This window comes from Cyprinodon variegatus, unplaced genomic scaffold (genome assembly GCF_000732505.1).
Source record: "Cyprinodon variegatus isolate N-32 unplaced genomic scaffold, C_variegatus-1.0 Scaffold35, whole genome shotgun sequence".
Taxonomy (NCBI): Eukaryota; Metazoa; Chordata; class Actinopteri; order Cyprinodontiformes; family Cyprinodontidae; genus Cyprinodon; species Cyprinodon variegatus.
In genome coordinates, this window is record NW_015150488.1 from 676,987 (window position 1) to 700,642 (window position 23,656).

At 37.4% G+C, this 23,656-nt stretch overlaps 1 protein-coding gene across 1 annotated transcript in view; it reads right to left on the minus strand.

Annotated features, from left to right (window-relative positions):
• Positions 1–23,656, minus strand: part of magi2 (membrane associated guanylate kinase, WW and PDZ domain containing 2) — a 126,894-nt gene that overhangs the window by 7,115 nt on the left and 96,123 nt on the right. Inside the window, exons 10-18 of the mRNA XM_015404087.1 lie at positions 22,219–22,748; positions 20,803–20,971; positions 11,910–11,941; positions 8,670–8,850; positions 7,942–8,057; positions 6,515–6,707; positions 3,327–3,566; positions 1,709–1,894; positions 115–430 (exon numbers count right to left, since the gene is read on the minus strand). Coding sequence (XP_015259573.1) covers positions 115–430; positions 1,709–1,894; positions 3,327–3,566; positions 6,515–6,707; positions 7,942–8,057; positions 8,670–8,850; positions 11,910–11,941; positions 20,803–20,971; positions 22,219–22,748 — 1,963 coding nt within the window. The remainder of the gene's footprint in view (positions 1–114; positions 431–1,708; positions 1,895–3,326; positions 3,567–6,514; positions 6,708–7,941; positions 8,058–8,669; positions 8,851–11,909; positions 11,942–20,802; positions 20,972–22,218; positions 22,749–23,656) is intronic.

A 23,656-nucleotide genomic window follows, 5' to 3' on the forward strand; every position in this document is an offset into this window, starting at 1 on the left:
ACATTCTCTCCTCTGAACAGAATCTGATACCTAAGGAAATCTCATATCTTTTTCTTCCAGATATTATCAAAGAAGTTACCAAGACATTGAACATTTCTCTACATGGCATCTCACCTGCCGTCATGGAGGTATAGGTGCGGAGGAAGGCCAGAGGGCTGAGTGATTGGGCTCTGCTGGGTTCCTGCTGGTGCAGGCTGGGAGGCTGCTGGTGCAGGAGGTCCACCCACTGTTTGGTTAGTATGAGCTGCTGTCTGGCCAGGCTGGACTGCTGCTTGACCCGGCTGAGCCGTCGTTTGGCCAGACTGAGCAGCCATTTGGCTTGACTGGGCGCCTCCTTGGCTTGGCTGGGCTACAGGACTAGGCTGGGTCTGTGGACTGTGTTTCTGGGTCATGGGGCTCTGCTTCTCTGAGTTGGGTCCAGACTGGGAACCTGTTAAAGACAGAAGGTTAAACCTAAATTTTACCCCAGTAGAAAAGGTGGTTTGAAAGGGAGAGGACAAGAATAGACTAAAAATAGAAAAAATACTTAAGATGGGAAAATATGCCACCATCTAGCAAAGAAATACCACCAACTACCCGGTACTGTATGTTAGTAAAATACAGTAAATTCTAAAAGTTTTCATCTTTAATATGTTCACATTTTTTTTACATTATGACATATAACACAGTTAAATGTAATTTATTTGGATTATATCAAATCAACACAAAATTTTGTGTAATTTTAAAGTAAAAAACCTGGGAGGGGGGGGCGCTTTTTTAGCACTCATCATGAGTCAGTTACTTCTGTAACAAATAGCTGTAAGCATTTTGTGGTATATCTCTAAATGTTTTGTACTTCTAGAGACATAAATGAAGACATAAAATATGTAATCTTAAAATTTAAAGTTGGCCAAAACTGTAAATAAGTAATAAAGTATATCAAGCGCCTTTCACAGATAAAGCAATCACCAAGCATTGCACAGTAAACAAATAAAACAACAATCAAAATATAAATTAACAGAAATAAGATAAGTTAAAAACAAATCATGATAAAAATGAATATTTAAAAAAAAGCCACGTTTTAAAAACAAAGAGTCCAAAGGGTCAACTAAAGATGGCTGCAGAGGTAGACTGTTCCACAGCCTTGGTGCCACAGACTGAAAGGCTTGATCCTCCTTGGTTTTCAATTTGGGTTGTGGAAAAACTAACAGACCCTGAGCTTACGAACGGAGGGAATGAAAAGCGACATATTTTGTAACAACATCAAATAAATAATCTTCGGCCTGGATATAAAGTGGTCAAGGAGAAAAATGCTGGACAGCCAATCACAGACCTTGGATAAAAAGTGGACAAGGTTGGACAGCCTGCCAAGCTGATAAAGTTTAAACAACACAAATAGTTTAACGTCATCAACATAAAAGTGATGAGGAATTATCTGGCATTATAAAACCTATTAAAAGATTTTATAATGCCAGTTGAGGGAAGCATATAAAAAACGAAAGCCACAAAGGACCCAAACCATTCCTCTTCCAACATCTGATTAAACTATGAATTTATCTTATAAGATACACTAAAGTTTGTGGTTGTAACATGGCAACACGAAAAGCTCAACGGAGAATGAAAAAAAACAAATTACACTGACATGAAATAAACATCTTTATCTGTTTAGAATACAACGAGTTCTGGCAATTAAGTAACATCTGATTTAATTCCACACACGGACACTTACTTTCTTCTGGTATGATGTGCAGTGTCACTGTTAGTCCAGCGTCTTTGATGAGCTTGACAATATCAGCGTGAGGCATGCTGATGATAGACTGTCCATTCACAGCCAGAATTCGGTCCCCCACCTTTAGCTTTCCACATCTGTCCGCAGGGCTTCCTTCAATGATGCGTCCAATTTTGTGAGGCACAGCTGGACACAGACAGTAATAAGGTTGTAGCCAGTGGCAGTTTTAAAAATGGAGATGTCAAGAAAGAATAAATGACGAGTTAGAATTGCTTTAAATTCTACAGCCTCCGACTGTGGAAGTGTGTTCGTTTTTATTTTTTTAAGAAAACCAATTTGGTTAAAAAACCTCTTGCACCAAGTTAATATGAAGTAGAATTACAAGAAAATCATGCCAAGCTGAAAAATAGTGAACTTTAGAGTGTTTATTTATGTGTTGTTTTGTGATTTAAGAGAACCCTTCACTAACATGACGAACTGAATATATCAGTTCAAACATCAAACTACTATAGATTTTTAAAACCTGAGACCATTCAGCATAACATCCTCAACGTTAACCATAATGAAGGTTGTCCATCCATTCATCCATACAGACATAGCAGGTCCAGAGGGACCAGCCTACCCCTAACCCTCATACTTGAAAGGTTTCACCTCAGCTCACTCCTTTCAAAATGAAAGATGAATGGCTGCTCCACTTTGAGTTGCTCTGAATGACTGATGCTCCTAATCCATTTGTGTGAGTCAGTTTTAACAGAGAGCCCATTCAGTGACACACTGTTGCATCCTTGGTGCACAAAGGAAGGTTATCAGAGATCCCACTTCCCAGCAGCTCTTAGAATTTATAACCATTGCTGCTCCGATCAAACTAAATGTGTTGATATCACAGCATTTTATTTGCAGTTTGTCTTTTTTGTTGTAAATACTCGTACTCATACTCGTCGTCTCCCGCTTTATCCGGAACCGGGTCGCGGGGGCAGCAGACTAAGCAGAGACTCCCAGACTTCCCTCTCCGCAGACACCTCCTCCAGCTCTGCTGGGGGAAGCCCTAGGCGCTCCCAGGCCAGCCGAGAGACGTAGTCTCTCCAGCGTGTCCTGGGTCGTCCCCTGGGCCTCCTCCCAGTGGGATGTGCCTGGAACACCTCCCGAGGGAGGCGTCCAGGGGGCATCCGAAGAAGATGTCCGAGCCACCTCAACTGTTGTAAATAGTGTTTTGTTTCTTAACCCAACAGTGTGAAGACACACCATGTATCTTTTTTAATTACTGACATAGTGGCACATTGTTTATTTCATCTCGTCTTAAATTCTATATTGTTTTATTTGAGTATATCTTTTAAGAATTTACACATATTTTGTTTTAAGGTTGAAATTTTGGCCCAGTGTATAGTTTCCAGTTTATAGCTTTTTATTTTTTTTATTTATCTTACATCTATTCTATTCTATTCTATTCTATTCTATTCTATTCTATTCTATTCTATTCTATTCTTTTCTATTCTGTTCCAAGTGAACAACTAATAATGTCGGATATCATTACATTTTTTCTGTGATATATATCTGATATTTCATCAAAAAAAGTTAATATCCCCTCTTTAGGGCTCATAAGACTACAGGATGAACTCACTGATAACTGTGGTATTCTCTGGTCTGTTCAAGGAGCTGATTATTACAAAGCCAAAGCCCTCGTTCTCCTTGCGATTTATAACAACGTCGCTGGTTTGCAGAGCCGATCCCTCCGGTTGTGAGGTGGTAGCGGGGGCATTTGCAGGTATGGGGACCGGTGCGGAGGCTGCATCGCTGCGAGGAGAGCTGTGCTGCGTTGACACCGAACCAGGACTGCGACCATTTACTGGACAAGGCTCGCCTGAAGGAAAAGAGAGAAAAAGAGCTACTGTAACTGTAACATCAATCTGTCTGTCAATGATGCATTAAAACAAAACAGACAATACAGGGTTCAAGTATTATTTTAGTTCTGTAACATGTTTGCATTTTTGAATATTCCATCAGAATGACTTTTAAATCATGAAGCCTCCAACAAAACAAGGACAGCAGGAAAATGTTGGGAGCTGGAGAAATCCCACCTTTCTCCAGCAGAGTCCACCGTGGATCCTCTGAGGGAGCCTCCTGCACAGCTGCAGATCATCAGAGGATCCACTACTTAAGCTGTCTTCAGACCTTGCCTCAACGCCGCAGTGTTGTTCCAGTTGGTCAGCGCTTAAGCCTAGATCCTCAGAGTAATTTGATGACTTTTGAATCCAGCTTGGATTCTAACCCCTGTGTCTGTTTTCCAGGAAACCTGTGCCTCCTCTGTGAAAGCTCAGGAAGAGCTAACCTGCCGAGCTGACCCTCTGAGCCAAACCTGAAGATTCACAGAGAACCCTCAAGCAGCTCTGGACTTGAGCTGGGAAACCCAAAGCCAAGGTCTGTTCTAATTAGACGTGAGACGCTGAAGCAGCTACGGACTCTGCTGATGAGCTCCTCTCCAGAACCAACAGTGACTCTCCCAAAGCTAACCTCAAGAACCCTCAAGGTACAATCGGTAAACTTCTGGAAGTCAAACCTCTGTTGGCAACGCTAACTGAACTGTCTCTCATGCAGACTCCGGTGAACCAGAATCCAGGCCCCGAACCTGAACCAGAATATTCAGTGTGCTTGTGCATAAATAAAACTGTTAAACTTTCATCCTTGTGTCCGTCAGTGGTGTTCTGCATTCTTGGGTCGCTTTCAGTGAACCCATCATGACAGAAAAAGGTTGAATCAAAATGCTTAAATACCCTGATAAAACAATTTGCCATTTTTTTCTCAAAATGTAACATAAAATAACAAACATTATAGCCTATGTTAAATTAGGAAAGCCCAAATTATTTCTATTTACTGAATGTCAAGTAATGAGAAACAAGACAAAGGGTTTTTAACACATTTTTATTGCCTTCTTCAAGGAATTAATATTGAATTCCCTAGTCATTTATTCTAATAGAATTTTCTTTTGAACTGTGTGATTTGGATCAATTGTTTTTTAATCCTTCAGCAGGCTTCCTTTTTTTTTTAAATGCTACACCCATATCATCTTTCTTTTATTTAACTAATTAATTAAGCCCATTTTTATTTAGATCGTTGCTCCGTGTTTGGAGGCAATAATAATATATTTCCTTAATATGAAAACTATCACACTGACACAGAGTTGTTGCTCTGACTCACCTGCGTAGGTGGAGCCCAGACGTCAGTAAAGGGCTGACACTACTACAAAACTAATTTCACTGTATTCTGGTAAACATTTCCGGGAGTCGCCATGCTGAAATATGTTAGTGAGAACCATGATCTGTGTTCATTTTTTACCTTTTCTTTTACAATGTTTATTTCACCCTGATCCCTTCACTCGCATGGCAAAGTACAAGTATATGGTTAATTAAGAACAATTTGCCCAGCCTCGAGACGGATTCAGACAGTCTTCTCAGAGGTTAATGAACATGCTTTATTATACCTAAAAGGTACAAAAATAATGTTTGTATTCAAACAAAATCTGTAACAACCATTAACAAAATTATAGCTCCATTTTAAAATACATAAACTCAAATAAGGTTCTAATTATGACCTCTTCTGTATTAGAAAATACAGCTTCAACAAATTACCACTTTACAGCATCCTCTGTTTTCCCAGGTCTAAGAAAGCATTCAGTCAACTTTGCAGAGGAGCTCTCACCTTGCACAGTTTATTCTTTTCCGCATCCATGTGCACCTTTATTAGACACTGAAACAAATGTGCCAGCTTTACACAGGGTGCACTCAGCCTTCCATTGAGTCGCAACTGGGAATCAAATTTTTTTGGAGTTAATCTGTGAAGCTGCACTTGCCTTTTGGCATTTTGTGTCCAATGCTGGTTGCTCTGCTCCCTGTCTGTGTGTGGGTGTCTTGCTAGACCCTCCCACAAGGCAGTCCCTCGAGAATTATGTCGGGCAACAAAGTACCATCTTATTCTGAGCGAGCGCCAGTCGATTTAGGCATATGATTATTATGCTCATATGAAAGACTGTGAAAACTGGACAATTTCATGAATTTATAATCTCACTGTTAATTTCTTCAAAAGTAGTGTTAGATCAGTATCGGGTATCAGGCGATACACTCAGCCATGTTATTGGTATTGGACTGGAAAAATTGAATTGTGCATCTCTATTGCTGAGCCATGTTCAAAGGCTGCCTTGCTGTCAAACACCTTTACAGCTCCGCCCACAAACTTTCTGCTAAATACTGGACATCTGAGATCGGTACATCAAAATATCTCTCTTCATAATGCTAACCGATATGTGAAGGGCACCAGCACCTTGCAGTAGAACAAAGAGATTCACATTTTTTAACCATAATGGTCAAAAATTTCAGTTGTAGTTTATGCAAACTGTAATCTCAGTTTGAAGTTGTTTTTGGATTTACAGTTCTAGTCACCATGGATTAATAAAGTCTCCAACTTCAGCCGTTATGATCTGAACATTTCCATCTATGTGGCACAGAACCTGTCCCCTTCCTTAACATTGAAATGAGTGGACATTATTCCTATACTATTACTACAGGAACAGGATGAACCAGACTTAAAACAAAGAAAAGGTTTAGTCTGATCCAGTTTGAAATTGTGAGAAAAGCTAATTTGTGGATGTAGATATTTTATTCAATTGTACAAGTATGATCTCCTACCACAGAAAACCGAGCTGTCAGCATGGGCGTTTTGTCATGTTTTTGTCATGTTTTTTGTCTGATGCCAGTGAACTGAGCAACTTGTTCTCTAGTGTTATAAAAAAGAAAAAGAAATAAAACATGTCCTCACCAGGCATCTGCACTCTTCTCCTCACAGTCAGGCTGACTTGACCATTGCGGGCGGCTGCGTGCATCAAGTCAATGACGTATTTGTGCGGTTTCCCAGCAACCACGTTTTTATCCACTGAAATTAGCTCGTCCCCGGGTCGAAGCCGGCCGTCGCGCTCAGCAGGAGTGTTCTCTATTATAGCGCCAATAACAATCTGTTGAAAGACAATCAATATTAGCAGCGCAGATGAAGGTGTAGAAGATGAGAAGGAGGCAACAGTGGAATGACACAAAAATGGAGGACCATGGTAAACCTTCCAGACATTCTGCAGCCAAATTCACTCTGTACCACAGTCATGCTGTTTTATTAGCAAGGCATCACTTCAGTATGGGAGGCAGTGAACAGTTAGAGGATTATAGTGTTGGTGTGTAAATCTTTGTGTATCTTGGAGATGCACCTCCTTATGAAAGTATTCATTCCTTGAACTTTTCCAGCTTCTGTTTTGTCACAGCCAAAAACTTTAGTGTATCTTAAAGGGATTATGTGCAATAAATCAATAAAACAACAAATAAAAAAAACTTAAAGCAAAATAATACGGTAGATGGTTTAACTTTGTACTGTCACATCTGCAATGCAGTTATGGATGGAAGTATTTTGAGACATGCATTTGTCAGCTATTACTCATGTGAAGAATGAACTGTTTGTCCATTTTTATTTGCAAAATACCTAAAGTTTAGCCTGGTTGGATCTGTGAGGATCCATTTTTAAGTCTTTGATTGTCTGATTTCACTGTGCTTAGCTCTATCTAATGCCCAGTTCAACAGTTCCTGTTGAAGAAAAGCTTTTCAAAGGCATGATACTCCCAGTAGCATTTCTTACTATAGAAACTGTGCTTTTCTTCTCAAACGTGCAGTTTTAATTTTTCTTCTGCAAATAACATTCTGCATCAATACTCAAAAGTTCACCTTTGGTGTTATCCCTTTAAAACACCCTTTTTCACATTTTGCTTGCTCCTTTATAGTAAGAAACTGCAAATAGGGCCTCTCCCGGCTTCCTCCTTGCCAATGTTCCATCAATTAGATACATTCAGATTTGTGAAATGTATGACTAACATGATAACAAATTCTTCTACTCAAGCTGTGGATTTCTGTAGCTCCTCTCGAGTTACCATGGGCTTGGCTGTTTCTCTGATTAATGCTCTCCTCTACCTTCTAAGCCTCATTATGAATGACTTTATGCTGGCCTACCAAACAAAATTCCCATAAAATACACTGAAATCTGACGTTACAGCATGAAGGACAACTTTAAAAGATATGAATATATTTGAAAGGTAGAGGATTTTGTTTATGGATGAGCACAGGGTTGCATTAGGTGAGATGATGTGCTAAGATGTGACAGAGGTGTAATGAGGTTAAATATGTGTGTGGTCCAGCCCGTCCCATACGAGCCTTGTCACGGGCGTCCGGACTCACAGCCTGCACGGCCTCATCTCCCCCCAGGATGCGGAAGCCGAAGCCTGTTTTCTCTCTCAGCAGGTGGACCTCCACCTCCTCATATTCAGGACCTAAAACCAACACACAGACAATTACTATTTAGATGTTGCCATGTGGAAAACCAGATTTAGGAGGACATATGTGCTTTGGGGCCCTATCAATAACAAAAAACAACAGATGGGTAGCTAGGTACACATCACTTTAAAAGGGAAATAGTAGTTTTGAAAATAGAGACCTGTATACTGTGATGTAACAGCTCCTACAATAAACCAAAATCAAATACAAAGACAACCTCCTGGAGCTTAATTATACAGAATAAGCAATCAGGAGCAAAAGACAGAAAATGTGATCAAAAGCAGATAAGGGTTGTAACGTAGAGGGTGGAAGCAGAAGGTAAAACTAAGATGTCTACAAGTCTGTGTGTAATCAAAAGGGGGTCAATGTTAATCCATTCAGTTTAGCAAGAATTTACTTTCCAAGTCTTTGTTAAGCCTACGTTGCTTCAGGACTTGTAGGCTAATTATGTCTGGTTTCAAATATCTTTTTCTGTGCTAGATTAAGACAAGGACACTCTAGGACGTCCATTGTTGTAGGATTGAAGCATGTATTTAAAAGCTGATATGTCTGTTAAATCTGTAGTAAGTAACAAAGAAAGAGTCACTTGGGTTTTTTTCTGGACTTACGTCTGCTCTCATAGATTGCCCTTGACTTCTCATACAGGTCATAAGGGTCGGGTTTGTTCAGGTCAAAGCCTTCTGTGGAGTCGGGTACAGATGTGCGATGCTGTGGCTGGTTTGGGAAGGGCGTGCCAGGCGGCAGGACCGGACCGGAAAGATTCGTCTGAGGGCTGCCCTGAGGGTCCCACTGGTTAAACAGCAAGAAAAACACCAACAAGATTTTTGTCATTTCACTGGGCATAATTCAGTCATGGAGTGTGATGATATTCTATTTATGGTTGGTTTTAATTAGTATCATGTAATCAGCAATAGTCCATCAATTCCATCTCTCACAGTTTCTGTTGCCATAGAAAGTATTTTAGCACCAGGAAGTGGATCCTTGAATAGGTCTCATGAATGAAAACTTGGCATTTAGTCACTGATCAGCTGAAGGATAATAAATTCGAGGGTTCTCTGTTGGGTATTTGTTTCCTTAATTAATCAGTTACAGATTTAGTTCAATTGCTGTAGTTACTTTCTTTAAATCTAATGATAATTTTTTCCTTTATTTTCATTATTTTCTTGGTTGCACTCTATATCATTCTTAATGAAAACAAGGACTGACTTTAAAACCTTGAAACTTTAAAATATCTTCCGACAGCTTGAAAAGGTATTAATCAAAACACTTTAAAAGATCACCAGACACTTTGGCGACATGGAAGGAAAAATATTATGGACGCTTTACATTTCTATTCTTATCTAAAATACAGGTTGCAATTGCTTATTCATGATTGTCCTCAAAATAAATCTAACTGCAGCAGACAATTCAAAAAAATTTACCGGTAATAGATTTTTACGTTTATAATTTGTAAATCAGCAGCTACACAAAGAACAAGCTAATGACAAGGAAATTAAAACAGCTACAAGGCTAACCTTATTCACAAACAGCAGGGAATATAAGAGGAAATTTGTAAACTAAATAGCAAACTAATTCCCATGACCTCTGACATGCTAATTATGTGAGCTAAATTTATTCAAATGCTGTGCTTCAGTGATTCTATAATTCAGAGATTTAAAAATAGTTATCTGGATGATAGTAGATGTCAGAAAATAATAAATAAGAACATATTTGTGTTTTAGACTGAATTGATATGTATTTGAATCTTTTATTAAGCACTGATAACACTAATATGACAAGGCCAACTAAACAAAGTCAATAATAAGCAGCAGAGTGCAGAACTTTGTGTTGATATTACTAAAGCATTTTTACACCTAAGATTAAACATCTCAATTCAATAGAATTTAATCCATGGGCTTCAATTGACTGATCATGTATACAGCGGAACTCAAAGTGTTGATGCTGAATAAATCATAAATAAGTCCAACTTGTGCGTCGTCTCAATACTCAAACTACACCCTACCCCCAACCCCCACTACGAAGTGTGTACTTGGTCAAACTGCAGATAAGGGCTCGAGTGCACAGGCTTAAGTGTGTAAACACTGGCGAATTGGGACAGTGATTTGTAAGTGAGGGGTTGAAAATGATGGGACCCCTCCTTTTCTTGATAATCTTGTTAAAAAAACATATTACTTCAGCTCTGGAGCTCGTTTTTATTCTTGCTTTATTTATGAATAAATAAAAGTAGAATTATAAAAAGAAATTTAACTGTGTACAAGACATATTAAGTGAAGAGAGGGTACAAATATACATATTAAAATACACAAGAACGTATGTGAGCTATCGCTATAGTTATGCTGCGGTAGGCTTAGACAGTTGGAGGACATAGGGACCCCTTTTTCATCATTCTGCGTTTTTTTTTTTTTTTTTTTTTGCTCTACTAGTCTCTGCAGATGAGGCACACTCATTTGTTTTTCATTTTAACAAATTTTTTATTTTTTATTTTTTTTTTTTTTTTTTTAGTTTCTATGGCACTAGTGGCTCGTTTTATGGACAGTAGGCTGACAGAAAAGGGGGTATGAGACGGGTAGAGACATGTGGGAAAGGACCACAGGTCGGATTCGAACCTGGGTTACCCGTGTCGAGGACTAAGGCCTTCATACATGGGTCATGTGAGCAAACCACTGCACCACCAAAGCACGCTTCATTATATCTCTATTCTCCCATTCTGCAGAATTTGTTAGTTCGGTCTGTAACATTATGCTCTCCTTGAACCACAGTAGGTCTAGGCAGATGGCCGCTCACACTGAGTCTGGTTCTTCTTGAGGTTACTTCCTCTAAAAGGGAGTTTTTCCTCTCCACTGTCACTACAAGCATGATTGGTGTGAGGGATTGCCTTCATGTCAATGAGTCGATGCAATCAACTGGTTTCCCTTAGATAGAAAACTTTATTCAGTTTGACTATATGATCTCTTTAAATTGTGTAAAGTACCTTGAGATGACATGTTGTGAATTGGCGACATATGAATAAACTGAATGGAAATAAACATGGTTTTGTATGTTCTGATAGAGGAGCAGTAACTCTAAAAATTACTCAAAAAACCCCTCAAATTTGTTGCAAAAACAGTTGTTTCCTGTGTCACTTTTCAAAATTCACATGCATCTACTTCAAATATGAATTTCCTCTTTAGAATTCAGAAGATATATTTAGTATTCTAAAGTTTCTTTTTACCTTTAATAAACAAAAGGGCCATGTAATAAATGTAAAGTTGTTACTATGAAGGAGAGTAGTGTTCTTAAATTTGATATTTTTTGCATATGAGATCCTCATTCATAATAATTGAATAGAATAGGTTTTAGCAACTGATACATCTAACATTATACTTATTCAGGTTGGTTAAATGTTCTAAAAATGACCATTAACACCTAATAAATCATAAATTAACCTCTTAGTCTATCAATCCTTATGAAAACTGACTCTTAGTTCCAAATTATCACCTGGCTGCTCAATAAAACAGAAGCATGTGAATAATTATGAAGAAATATAATTTTACCTAACAATAATGATCTTTTTATGAAAGTTAGATAATTTGAAGGGAAATGATGTTTATCGAAAAGATATTGGAAGGCACAGGAGCTGGATCATCACCATATGTCCGTCGTTCTGCTTTAAATGTCAAATGCAGCAGCGAATTGTAGGTGGTACACTTCACCAAAGTCAGCTTAATATTTAGGGCTGCTCCCAAGGATCTAGTCTCCAAATTCAGTTGGGCCTGGGAGCAACTGCAGCCAGAATGCGCTCATATGCAGATTACTATCCCTTATACAAAAGCATACTCCTGATATTATGATCAATATTTTCAATATACCTGTTTTGAAGCCTTCCATGGAGAGATGTGACCTGTGGGGAAATAAGAAAAAGCAAAAAATAAACAAACATGACTTGTTACAAAACAAACAAGCAGAGAATATATGTATAAAGATGAGATAAAAGGTGAAATCATCTTTGCTTTTAAAGTGACAAAAATATCTTGCGCTGATTTCAAGTTTGTGTCACTTCCAAACAGTTCCAGCTCTTGCACTTTTTTTCAACATTTTTACATCATTAGCTGTAGGCCAAAGCACAAACTCCCAACCCATAACCACACACTTTTCTCTGCAAGTGGCTTTTTATCTGCATGAAAGAAGCAGGAAGAGCTATATCACCCATGAACACTGGTCCCCTGTGACTCTGCATCCATTTGAGCTCCTAAGACCCAAATACATACATTTAGACGTGCAACGGTGGCTTTGATAAAAAATAAGCTGCTGAAACATATAAAAATTCTCATAAATCTATATAAACTTGTTCCTTTAAAATCATTCAAATTCACTTGAGATATAGTTTATCCACTACATGACAACATGACGTGGTCAGTTTGTCTTCTTTGTTTTGCTAATTACTTTAAATTGCTTTTTAATCTAGATATAAAATGAACCTTTCACACTCTGGTGAGATTATATAAAGCAAATTGATCAAAGTTCCTGATTGCTTTGCTTTATTTCATTTCCTTTTTCCAGTGGACATGTTTTTTTCGAAAGCTGCAGCTGCAACAATGTTTGAGCTGTATGTGAAAAGACTGCAAAGCATTTCAGAATGCTTAATAGAATGCCTTATTGAGAGGAGAACCAGAGCAGAATGAATTGGCCAGACTTTATTAATAAATACCTCCGGTGATCATTTTAAGACTACATGCTATAAAAATTATGAGTCGCTGTAACTGAACCATTTTTTGAAACAAGAAAGTTTGACAATTTTATTTAACCTTTAAATGCTCATTCTTTAATTTAATTGTTTTTGTCATTTTTAGACTTTTTGATAACTATCATACTTTTTTATATAACATTTTATCATATTCACCTTGTATAATTTTAAATGTGCATCATAAACATAGTATCTACTCTGTTATATTAAGATTTAAGGAAGAAGTTCTAACAAGGTTTCCTACAAAACTGCTGCCTCACCCACTAAATAATCCCTAAACAGTCAAAAAAAAAAAAAGAAAAGAGAAGAGAAGCTGCTCAGTAAAGCTTAGACACTATCCTTTTATATTGCATACTTTGACAATTTAGTGTTGGTGTAGCATTTTTACTATCATTTAGAAAAATAGGAAAACTAATGATGCAAAAAGAATAATATTTTACAGTCTCCTAATGAGTCTACGTTAAAGGTTCCTTCTTTTATTAGTTTAAAATATACTTTCATCAAAGTTGAACTTCATTTGATTCTCTAAAACACATTTGACCTTTGCTGCATTTGTAAAAACACAAATAAGTATGTTTTAGAGCAAAAAAAACTAAGAGTTCTGTGTTTTACAAAATTGCTTATAATATCTTGTCTCCTCTCTTCTTTGTGAACCACATTTTATTCAGTACAACACATTGTCCTGTCTCATGTTGTATCCTAAATTTAAATTAAGGATATAAAAACATGGAATGGTAAAAAAGTAACAAAACTTCTCCTACGGAAAGAGAAACTCCTTATGATTTTGAGAAGCTTTTGCAATGATGACAGCTACAGCTGACATCTGAACAATAATGGAAAGAGAAAGATGCATGTCAACAATGTGAAAAGAATGTCTAATTTTAAAAACTTTTGTTATAAGGAAAATGAGGTTAAAATATAAATCTGCTAAGAAATTAAAAACATCAACCAGTTAAAGGGTTAAAGAATTATAATTTCACTATCACTCTTTGCTTTCCGTTGTTGTTGTTCCGTTGTCAAATTAATATTGATTAAACAGGCATTGTGTCAAACTATGCAAAAGATTTACTGTAGAATCATCTGATGACCAGAAACTGAATCTTATAGCAATGTCAGCTCTCAGTTACTGGTTATTGAGACATTTCTACTATTTATTTAGGCTGTGAAAAGCAAAAGACTTTCAAAATTTATCAGGAGAGCTAAACATATTTAAGCAGAGATGCTCTATTTGATCATATTTAGCTTTGAATACATCAAGGGACGTGGTGGATTTTGAAATGTTGTCATTCTTTCTGGAACTCTCAGAATTAAGGTACTGTAATGGACTTTATACTCTTGGAAATACAAAGAGAGATTGATGTTTTAATAATGCTTACTGTGTTGACTGCTGACATAAAGTGCTTAAGCCAGTTTAAAATAAAAACGCAGTTGGTTTGGAATACCTTGTTGATTTTTTTCTTAACTGAGATTTAAAGCTACAGTGTGTAATTTTCAGCGACATCTAACGTCCAGACTGCAGACCGCAGCAACATGAACATCTCCCCCTCACCGCTTCTCCCCCCAACAGTACGGCGAGCGTTACGGGACAAAATGTCTTCCACGACGTCCGCATCACCTACCTTCTCAAGTGATGAGGTTTGTTTACATAGATAATTTTACAGATAGTCTGATCATTAGTCTGTGTGTTCAGTACCGTCTCAGTTCATCTCTCTCAACTTGCCGTAGTTACTTTCGAGCCTAATGGGCGATCTCGCAATCGCTAGTTTGTTGGCTCTGCGCTGCCGTATCGCAAAGATGTCTGCCTCCATGGCTGCGAGACCCGCTCCTATGTAATTATAAATAACGAATTCTAAGGCAACGCAAATATTAAGGTTAAGAGGCTGAGCTCGTAGATGATGATAAATAACATAGTTATGTATAATATATTACATTTCTGACTGTATATCCCTGAAATTATTATTATTATTATTATTATTATTATTATTATTATTATTAACTAATCTGCTTTGTTTTCATGAACATTGGTTTGTTATCATTTTGTAATAACAGAAATGCAGCAGTAAACAGTGCCATCAATGACTGCAAGAGTACAGGCAATATAGGAATTAAAAACAAAACATAGGTTTATGGGAAGTGAAACACAACCGATTCATTTATGGTAACTGAAAAGGAGAATATATGCATATTTTCTGCATATTCCTCTATGAGGGAAATAATTTAGAAACCACACAACCTCTATCTTTGCTGTGTTTATCACATGGAAGGAGAAAGGCAGAAGCTCAGAAAAACAAAAGCACTCCCTTTTCCAACTGTAAACAGCAACAGGGGTTTAAAGAGCGCTATCCGTGGTACTGAAATGATTCAGTGGCAGCAACAGAGGGAGAGGGCCTTCAGGGAGGCTTTAAGGAGATCTAATAACTGATTCCCAGGAAACTTTCCTTAACGATTCAACGAACAAAGTGAGTATTGGCTACATGTTAATTGTCTGTTCATATTAAAGGGACGGTTGTCCTCACAGTTGCATGTCATTTTAATTTAAATGCAAATACAATTCATTGGAGTATGTGCAGGGTGTGTGGTGCGCTCGCACGAATGCTGATGAATTACAAATGAATGACTTCTGGAGAGCATCGTGTGGCCTTCCTCACAAGTCAGCGGTCAAGCAGTCTGGCAGGCTGGACCTTACAGACTAGCCTGCTGAGTTCTGGATGGACTTCAGGTTTGCCTCGATTGGCTCCAGTAGCTCAGCACCCTCTCCTTCTACACAGCCTCCATGCGCATTCTGATTGGTGCAGCAAAGTGTTTCAAATATGTGGTTGGCTCTGATATAAACTGGGATGTCAGGGGATGGAGCTGTGAACAAGACCAGAGCTCAGCAGAATGCTGGCAGACGGCCCACGCTACAGCGAAGCAGTCAAACAGAAACACACAGTCGCACATGGAGTATAGTAACCCAAAGTCTCTATTTGAAAAAAGGTTAAAAACCTGAAGTGACATGATGCCAGTGATTTGCTGAGAGAGTCCATGATATAAGTGAATAGTAATGCAGGTTTTTGCTTTTACTTTAGGCTGATAACCACCAGAGAGGCTGCAGCTTTGAGCTGTTTAAATCCAAATTGTGAGCTTGAGGAAAGAGACCGTATCATTGTGTAAAAAAATTGAGTTTGTCACATTGAGTCAAGGATCTACCTGATTATCTTTCTCAAAGGAAATCCCTCCATAGGTTACAGATTTGTTAAGTCTATACACTTTAAATTAAAATATTTTCTATCTAAAAACAAACGGCTTATGAAGGCATCCCTATCAGAACCTTTTTCCTGGCTGGGAATTTTTTTATGCATTGATGGCTGATTTCAGATAAAAAATGCATTTTCATTTCAGGAAGTTCCTGATTTCAATCATGCTTGAACACAGTTAATAAATGACGTTTTTTTTTAAAGCAATGATATATGCCCTTCAAGATTTACACAAATAAAAAGGTGACATGTATTCATGTTTGATTGTTATATTTGCCAAAAAAACGGGTTTCTTATGGGTTTCTTTTGAACCCTTGTTAAGTTCGTAAAGTGTTTTAAATGACTGGAAACTTTTAAACTAATTGCATAAGAGGAAAATGTTGTTTAAGATTCACTCTTCCTGTAAGAATGAGCCTCTCTTAGATTTATTAAAAGGACAATAATGATTAGAATTTCAAGCTTAGACTTAATGTACATAAATAAATACATAATAAACTATTAGTAACACATTTATAATGGCAAGGTTGTTTCCTCACCTGCATTACAGACTTTTTTTTAACCATAGCTCATTAACTCCAACATAACACAACATGAAATTAATTAATCTTTTCAGCACATTACCAATAACTAAAATATGAAAAAAGAATTTACGATTAAATACATGGTCTTAAAAAAAAACAATAACAGAAACAAAATTTAGGAAGACCCTAAAATTTGACCCTAAAAAAAAAAAAAAGAATCTGAACAGATCTCAGACTTGTTAGGTTTACATTGAAAGGAATGGTTCAGGACTTCTGTAAATTTTCATGAAACGTAAAAAGATCTGAAAAAAGGTTATCTTCGGCATCTATTACCGAATCAAACATTTAAGAAAATTTTAAATGTATAAAATAGACCAAATAAAACAGTTTACTATGTGTTAATATGCATGCAGATCCTTAAATACTATAATTCATACTACTATTATGCATACCCACATAAAAAAGACTGGAAGCATAATAATTTGCTTGCATTATTTCAAGATTTAACAGTGATATGTTTTTTCCCCTACAAATCTAGTTGTTAGAGAATGCATTCCTTGACCAACCACCAGAGGGCAGATATTTGCTCTGCCTATAAGAAGATGCTCAAGCAGCATGACATCTCTGCTGCTCATGTGTACATGTCCACATGCAGCTGCACACACCACTGCAGTTTCTGCTCATCCAGAAAAATGAATCATTTGTGCTCATCATATCATTTTAATTAGCTCTAGTACAGTCAGTGTACAGAGTATAAATGAACATTTGGTTAATATAAAGTTTGCTCAGCTGTGTACAAGTTTGATTTGATCTGGTGGCTCTAACTGTGGCGTAAAAATCAGTAAAACCAGCTCTTACATCAGGAAGTCTTTATTAGTATTGCTGAGTGCTTAGGTCTTTGATGGCTTCTCAAAGTCTCAATAATAATTCCAGTCACTCATAAATTAATTAAACCTGAAATGCATGTTAGGCTGATTACTTTCATCCCTAATTAAATAGAATCCATGAAAATGGTGATGCAAACAAAAGCCTCATACTTTTCTTCTTTATTATTCTGATAACATCTCAGAAACAATGCAAATGAACTTCTCTACTGGTTGTTAGGTCTGGAGAAACTACAATCTTAATGACAGAGTCAGCAAGAAAACCAGCATCTAAATAAAAAAATGTAAATCTATTTAAGCTTTTATTCTAGAGTTTCTGCAGTGCTCAACACAAGAATCAATACGCATTTTGAACTCTTTGTATGTGCTGTTGTTTTAAAAACATTTGGGGCCCATGTTCAGGGAAAATAGCATGTTGTGGGGACAGGCTGCTCCTTTTGGGGCCCAATGCCTGGACCCCACATTGGGAATTGCTGTTTTTGAGTCAGCGGTCACGTTTAGGATTAAGATGTGAATTGAGTTTAGGCGTTGGCTAGGGTTAGGTATGAACCCGTAATGGTTAGCTGTAGAAGTTAATGGAAGTCAATGGAAAGGCCCTGCAAAGATAGTGAGACAAGTGTGTATGTGTGTGTGTGTGTTTGTCAGAAAGCTGGGGGCTGAACGATATAAGCAGCCCAAGAAAATTATCAAGTCAAATTCTGACCTCAGACCAAAGCACCTTTTATAGAATCATTAGAAGTACATTTGTCAAACAAATACAGCGTATATACTGAGAAATTTAACTTTCTTAGCAGCTGGACAACGGTTGTCCGACAACCTAATAGAAAATCTTGAAGAAAAAAAAAAACATTAAACATCCCCGCAGTGAAGATCTTTTCACTTACATTGGAAATCTAAAAAATTGTTTTAAATGGTGCAGAGTATCTTAAAGGTCATTCTGTGCCAGTGCAGCTTATTACTCCGTGTTTTAGTCTGTTTTTTTAACTGTTCCCAATGAAGCATCTCATCATAATGGACTTGAATGCAGAAGTGAAAGAATAATTTTGCTTGAGTCCAGTCAGCCAAACACTTTCAGAACACTCAGAACTCTTTCTGTGTGCTCTGCAGGTGATTAAGGTTTCTCAGTAAAACTACCGCATTAATGGATGCTACATGTTTTTCATGCTCAGATTCCACAGTTTTCCATCGTAATATTAGCAGAGGTCTCAGCTGAATTAATAAATATAAAGGTTCAGTTTATTTGATATGGGTGTTTTTATTGGGTTAATTATTAATATATAAAACCAGAGGAATGGAAAGAATGATGGAAGGGTGGAAGGAAAGATAGAAAGAAAGGAAGGGTGGAAGGGAAGAAAGAAAGACAGAAAGAACAGATGGATGGATGGATGGATGGATGGATGGATGGATGGATGGATGGATGGATGGATGGATGGATGGATGGATNATGGATGGATGGATGGATGGATGGATGGATGGATGGATGGATGGATGGATGGATGGATGGATGGATGGATGGATGGATGGATGGATGGATGGATGCTAAATAAAGAGAAATGGAACTGGAACTTTAATGAAATTTTGGAGACTTCCACATTTTTCCAGTCTGTAGGAAACCAGATCGGTTACTGTGAGGATGCTCAGAATCCTGTGGGACGGAAACTGCTTTCCTGACACAATCATAGTGAAGAAGACCAACAACAGCTCTGCAAGTTGTTTTACTCACAACAATTTTTCTCTTCTGCACAAACAGAATACTTATTTTATACTGGCTTACATTTCTTAAATAATACACCATTATATGTGTAAAACATAAAGTAGATTTTTTTTAGGAAGCCAAGCATTTTTCTTTTTACAGTAATCTGAAATATTTAACATCCACAAACAAAACATCATCTACAGACTTTAGAGGTCTAAATAAATAGCTTCAGAGACTTGAGCGTGTTAAAAAATAAACGGTTGTCAAAATGATACTAATCAAACTGTATTTTCCACTGCAAGCTCTTACTGTTACCTCTGCTTGACTCCTCTCTCAGAAAGCAGCAGCTGTGGTTCAAGACATTCAATAGAAAAACTATGCATGAGCATCACAAGCCTGCATACATTTAGTGGTAGGATGCTTCAGCCCTGGACTCTTTCCTGATTTTGCTAATGTTTTCTTGGCATATGAAATCTCCAAAAAAAAAACACCCGATTGTGATTTGTCATTAAATGTGGTGCTTTTCTCTCTAGTACCATCTTCTCTTCTGAGAAACACAAAGAAAAGAATAGCAAAAAGCAAATACAGGGTCAACAAAAATCTAGGATCTTATATTTTACCAATTTAGCCAACCAAATCTATTTTAATTTTAATACAGCTTATAAACTACTAACAACTGCTACTTCTGAATTTCCTATCGGATATTTGGATCTGTTATGATTTTGGTTGCATAATTATGTGTGATATATAAGTTTTTTTTTCCTGCAGAAAAAGTATATACCGTATACAAAAACATGTACCTAGGATGTTTAGAATGAGATTCCAAAAGCCTACGGTTATTTTTCTTGAATAATAGCAACAATATTGACTTTTGTTCCAAGTTAAGTGCCTTGGGAATTTGTTTTTCACATTATATTACAACTAAAACATGTATTTCAATAAAATTTCAGGCGACTGACCAGCAAAAAAGTTTTGCGTATTTTTGATGTTGAAGAAAAATTGATTTAAATATTTTCCAAATAAATATCCCTGCAGGAAGTTTAACCACCAACCTAATCACAAGTATTTTTACTACCTCTAACATGTTTCTTATAGTATTGCCCTGCATTCAGCTTCTGCCATCTTCCAATCAAAAGCTACAGATAACCAACCACACCATATGTTGCTGTCAGTATCAAATTTTTACTAATACCTTATAAAGTCTGTTGCAGTAGATCATAGGTTGAACAATTCAATTTTGCATTCAAGGTTTGAAATCAACGAAAAAGCAGAACAACATATTGAGCTAAATACAACACGTTCAACTACATTCCTGAATGTGTTCCTAATACCCTGCAGCCCTGCAACAGCATTTATATAGGTAATATTAGAGTTACAGGAGCTCAAAATAAATGCATTTCTTCAATATTCTTAATTATGCACTATTTTGTCGTAGCCATCATATAAAATTCTAATAGAAAACATGTATGTTTATGCTTGTAATGTAACAAACTAGAGAAATATGGTACGAATATGTTAGTGAGGCATTGGAGCCAATTTTAAGGCCAGGTAAGGAAAGGATGTTTTTGATCATGCACTCATTAGTAGAACCAGGGTATGGAAAAAAGATGGACCTTTTAATTATTTACCATTATAAAATCAAAAATAAGGAAAAAACATGAAATGAATGTTATCTTCAAACCTGTTCCTGCTCTCTGTATGAGAAGTGTGGCTTCTGCTCCCACTGGACACTCTTTGAGCATCTCCACCACACGTCCATGTCCTGCTGCAGCCACCGGCTGCTGGTTCACCTCCAGAATCAGGTCTCCTTCAATCAGTCCTGATGCTCCTTGTGAGCCTGGTTCCAACACCTGCACCACAGCAACAACACAGAAACAGCAACACCATCACTTCTTGGAAATACTTCACTAAAACAATCAGAAAACAAGATACATAATTTACATTAGTCCTGATTCTCAGAGCTCTGCTCTGCTTGTTTCACATCTTTTCCTGCTTCATCACACCTGGTTCAAACACACGACACCTTAAAGTGAATCCCAATGATAAGCTGTTGAGATATTAGAGTTGGAGCAGGAAAACATCTAAAATATGCAGGGCAGAGGGAAAAGCCTAAATAATAAATTAATTTCCCCTAATCTTCATAGAGGTAAATTACATGCATATTTGAACAGAACAGCAATTTTTTTTACAAGATGCAGCAGAGACGCTGGGAGAGGGACCAGTTTCTTCTGAAAAGGTGCAAACTGAATACATTCCTCTTCACTAAGCAAATTAAATGTTTGAAATATTATATTAAAAACAAACGCGGGATTTCACAGGTAAACATACCCTTACAAGGGATTATAAAAAGTCGTAATTTTAAAATGATAAAGAAACACTTTTTTACATTTAAAGGGTCAAGTATGAATAAATTAGAGAGGTTTCTCTATATTAAAAGCCCTGGAATGCCTGATAAAATTAACTCTTTATCTAAAACATGGTCACATTGATGTAGAAACTGTCCACTATACGCAGAATCAACCTTCGTCTTTAACCATCCCAGAGTGACATTAAGCTATATACGGCTGCAAATTGCTTTTGTTATTTGGTAGAAGAAATCCTACTACAACCCTACAAATTGTACAAAAAAGTGTCTTTCTACATTTGAGAGTACTTTGTGGTAAATACAGTATGTGCTATTTTTTGTACTAGTGATCATTCATACCTAAAAAGAAAATTTACAATAAAAGTCAGCAAAACAATACTAAACTCATTTCCCATTGCTTGTCTTTTTTTGAAGCAAAGAATCAGAGTATCATGGTTGGAATTGTGTCTTCTCCTTTTTAATGCTTCCCCCTTAAGATAGTCATAATATCTCAGTTATAAATCTATTCAGATGGCTCTCTTGAAAAATTCAATTAGAAAATGTTATTTCGATCTGCTTTATGTATATTAAGAAGTTAGTATAGTACTGTTTAAATCACAGCTTAGTTGTGTTTAAATTGCTTGTGAAAAACTCTCAATTAGTTTTTTCTCAGTTAAATGAAAGCAAAACTTACAATATTTCAATAACTACTAGTTAAAATGTCCAGGAAGAAAAGGAGATGGTACGCATCACCTGTTTAACGCGCTGACCAGTAGGACTATCGGCGATTGTGAATCCGAAACCTTCTGCACCTTTCACCATCGTGACAGTCAGCAGCTCTGCTCCTTGTCCTGTTGCCCCGGCAACACCTGCCGTCCCAGAGGAGGCCATGGACACGTTATCATCACGTGGTGTGTGTGCTGATGCCGAGCCGGGCGTGGTGGGTGGCAGCGACGAGCCATCCAGATGGGTGTCCCCAGGGTGAGAGGCTCCGGCCTGCGCCAGAGCCTGAGGAGGAAGCTGGGAGCTCAGTGACAGATACTCTAGGTAGGGGTCATAGCTGCTGCGCCCGTTCACCACCAGCGGGCGGTGCTCCAGCCCGATGGGCGTGAGTGAGGCGCTTGCTGCGGCGTTTGGGTCCTCAGGATCAAAGGGCAGCGGATATCCTCGACAGAGCACGAGAGTAACACTCTGACCAATCGGTACGGACTGAAAGAGCTTCACAACATCAGCGTGAGTAGTGCCGAGCACACAGATGTCATTAATGTAGACAATGACATCCCCTGAAGAAGAAAAAAAGAAGATGAGAACAGCTTTAGTCACACTGGAGACTGTTTTGTGTCTCACAAACCACATGCTCTGGTGTCAGTGCTTCAGTGTGACACAGTGTGCTCTGAAAAATACAAGTTGTCACAGTCTGTTGCCATTAAGTCTCAGTAGGAACAGAATGCGGTGTAGCGAAACACAGAGGAAACACACTGTCCCTCGAAAGTACCACAGGGGAACATCGAATCAGCTGCCTAATACTGATGGTGATCTACTGCAGGTGAGATGTGGGAGTAACAGACACTCAGTGAATCTGCCTGAACATAACAACCACTGAAAGCTTCTGAACAAAGGAACTCTTAATGGACAAACCTCTCCAGACACTCAAAACCTATTCACTATCTAGGCATCAGGCCGAATAACTACATTTTAACACAGTTTATTACCAGTTTTTTTTTCTTTTTACCGTAATTAGAACTATTTCTTTATGTTAACCAGTAAACATTGAATGCACTGGCATGAAAACAATTCAGTATGCTGTAGTTTAAATTTAGTTGTTTTAATATTAAAAGTTTTCCTTAATCTTTTAGAGATAGTATAAACCTTTCCTTAATGTTCTACTAATTTTGATGACATCCTAGAGAAAAGATTTCTTTACATAAAGTGGGGCTTAAAGTAATGATCCTGTTTTCTAATCCCTGTTGGGAGCTATCACTATGATGACTGAAGGAAGATATAGTTATATTAACCATTTTCCTTCTTACAAACAACAACAAAAATGCACAGGTGCATGGATTTAACATTCTTCTACAGAAGAAAAAACACAATCTGTTGGTTACTATATATGTATATATATATATATATATATATATATATATATATATATATATATAAAACACAACAAAATCTTTTGTCATCTTTACCA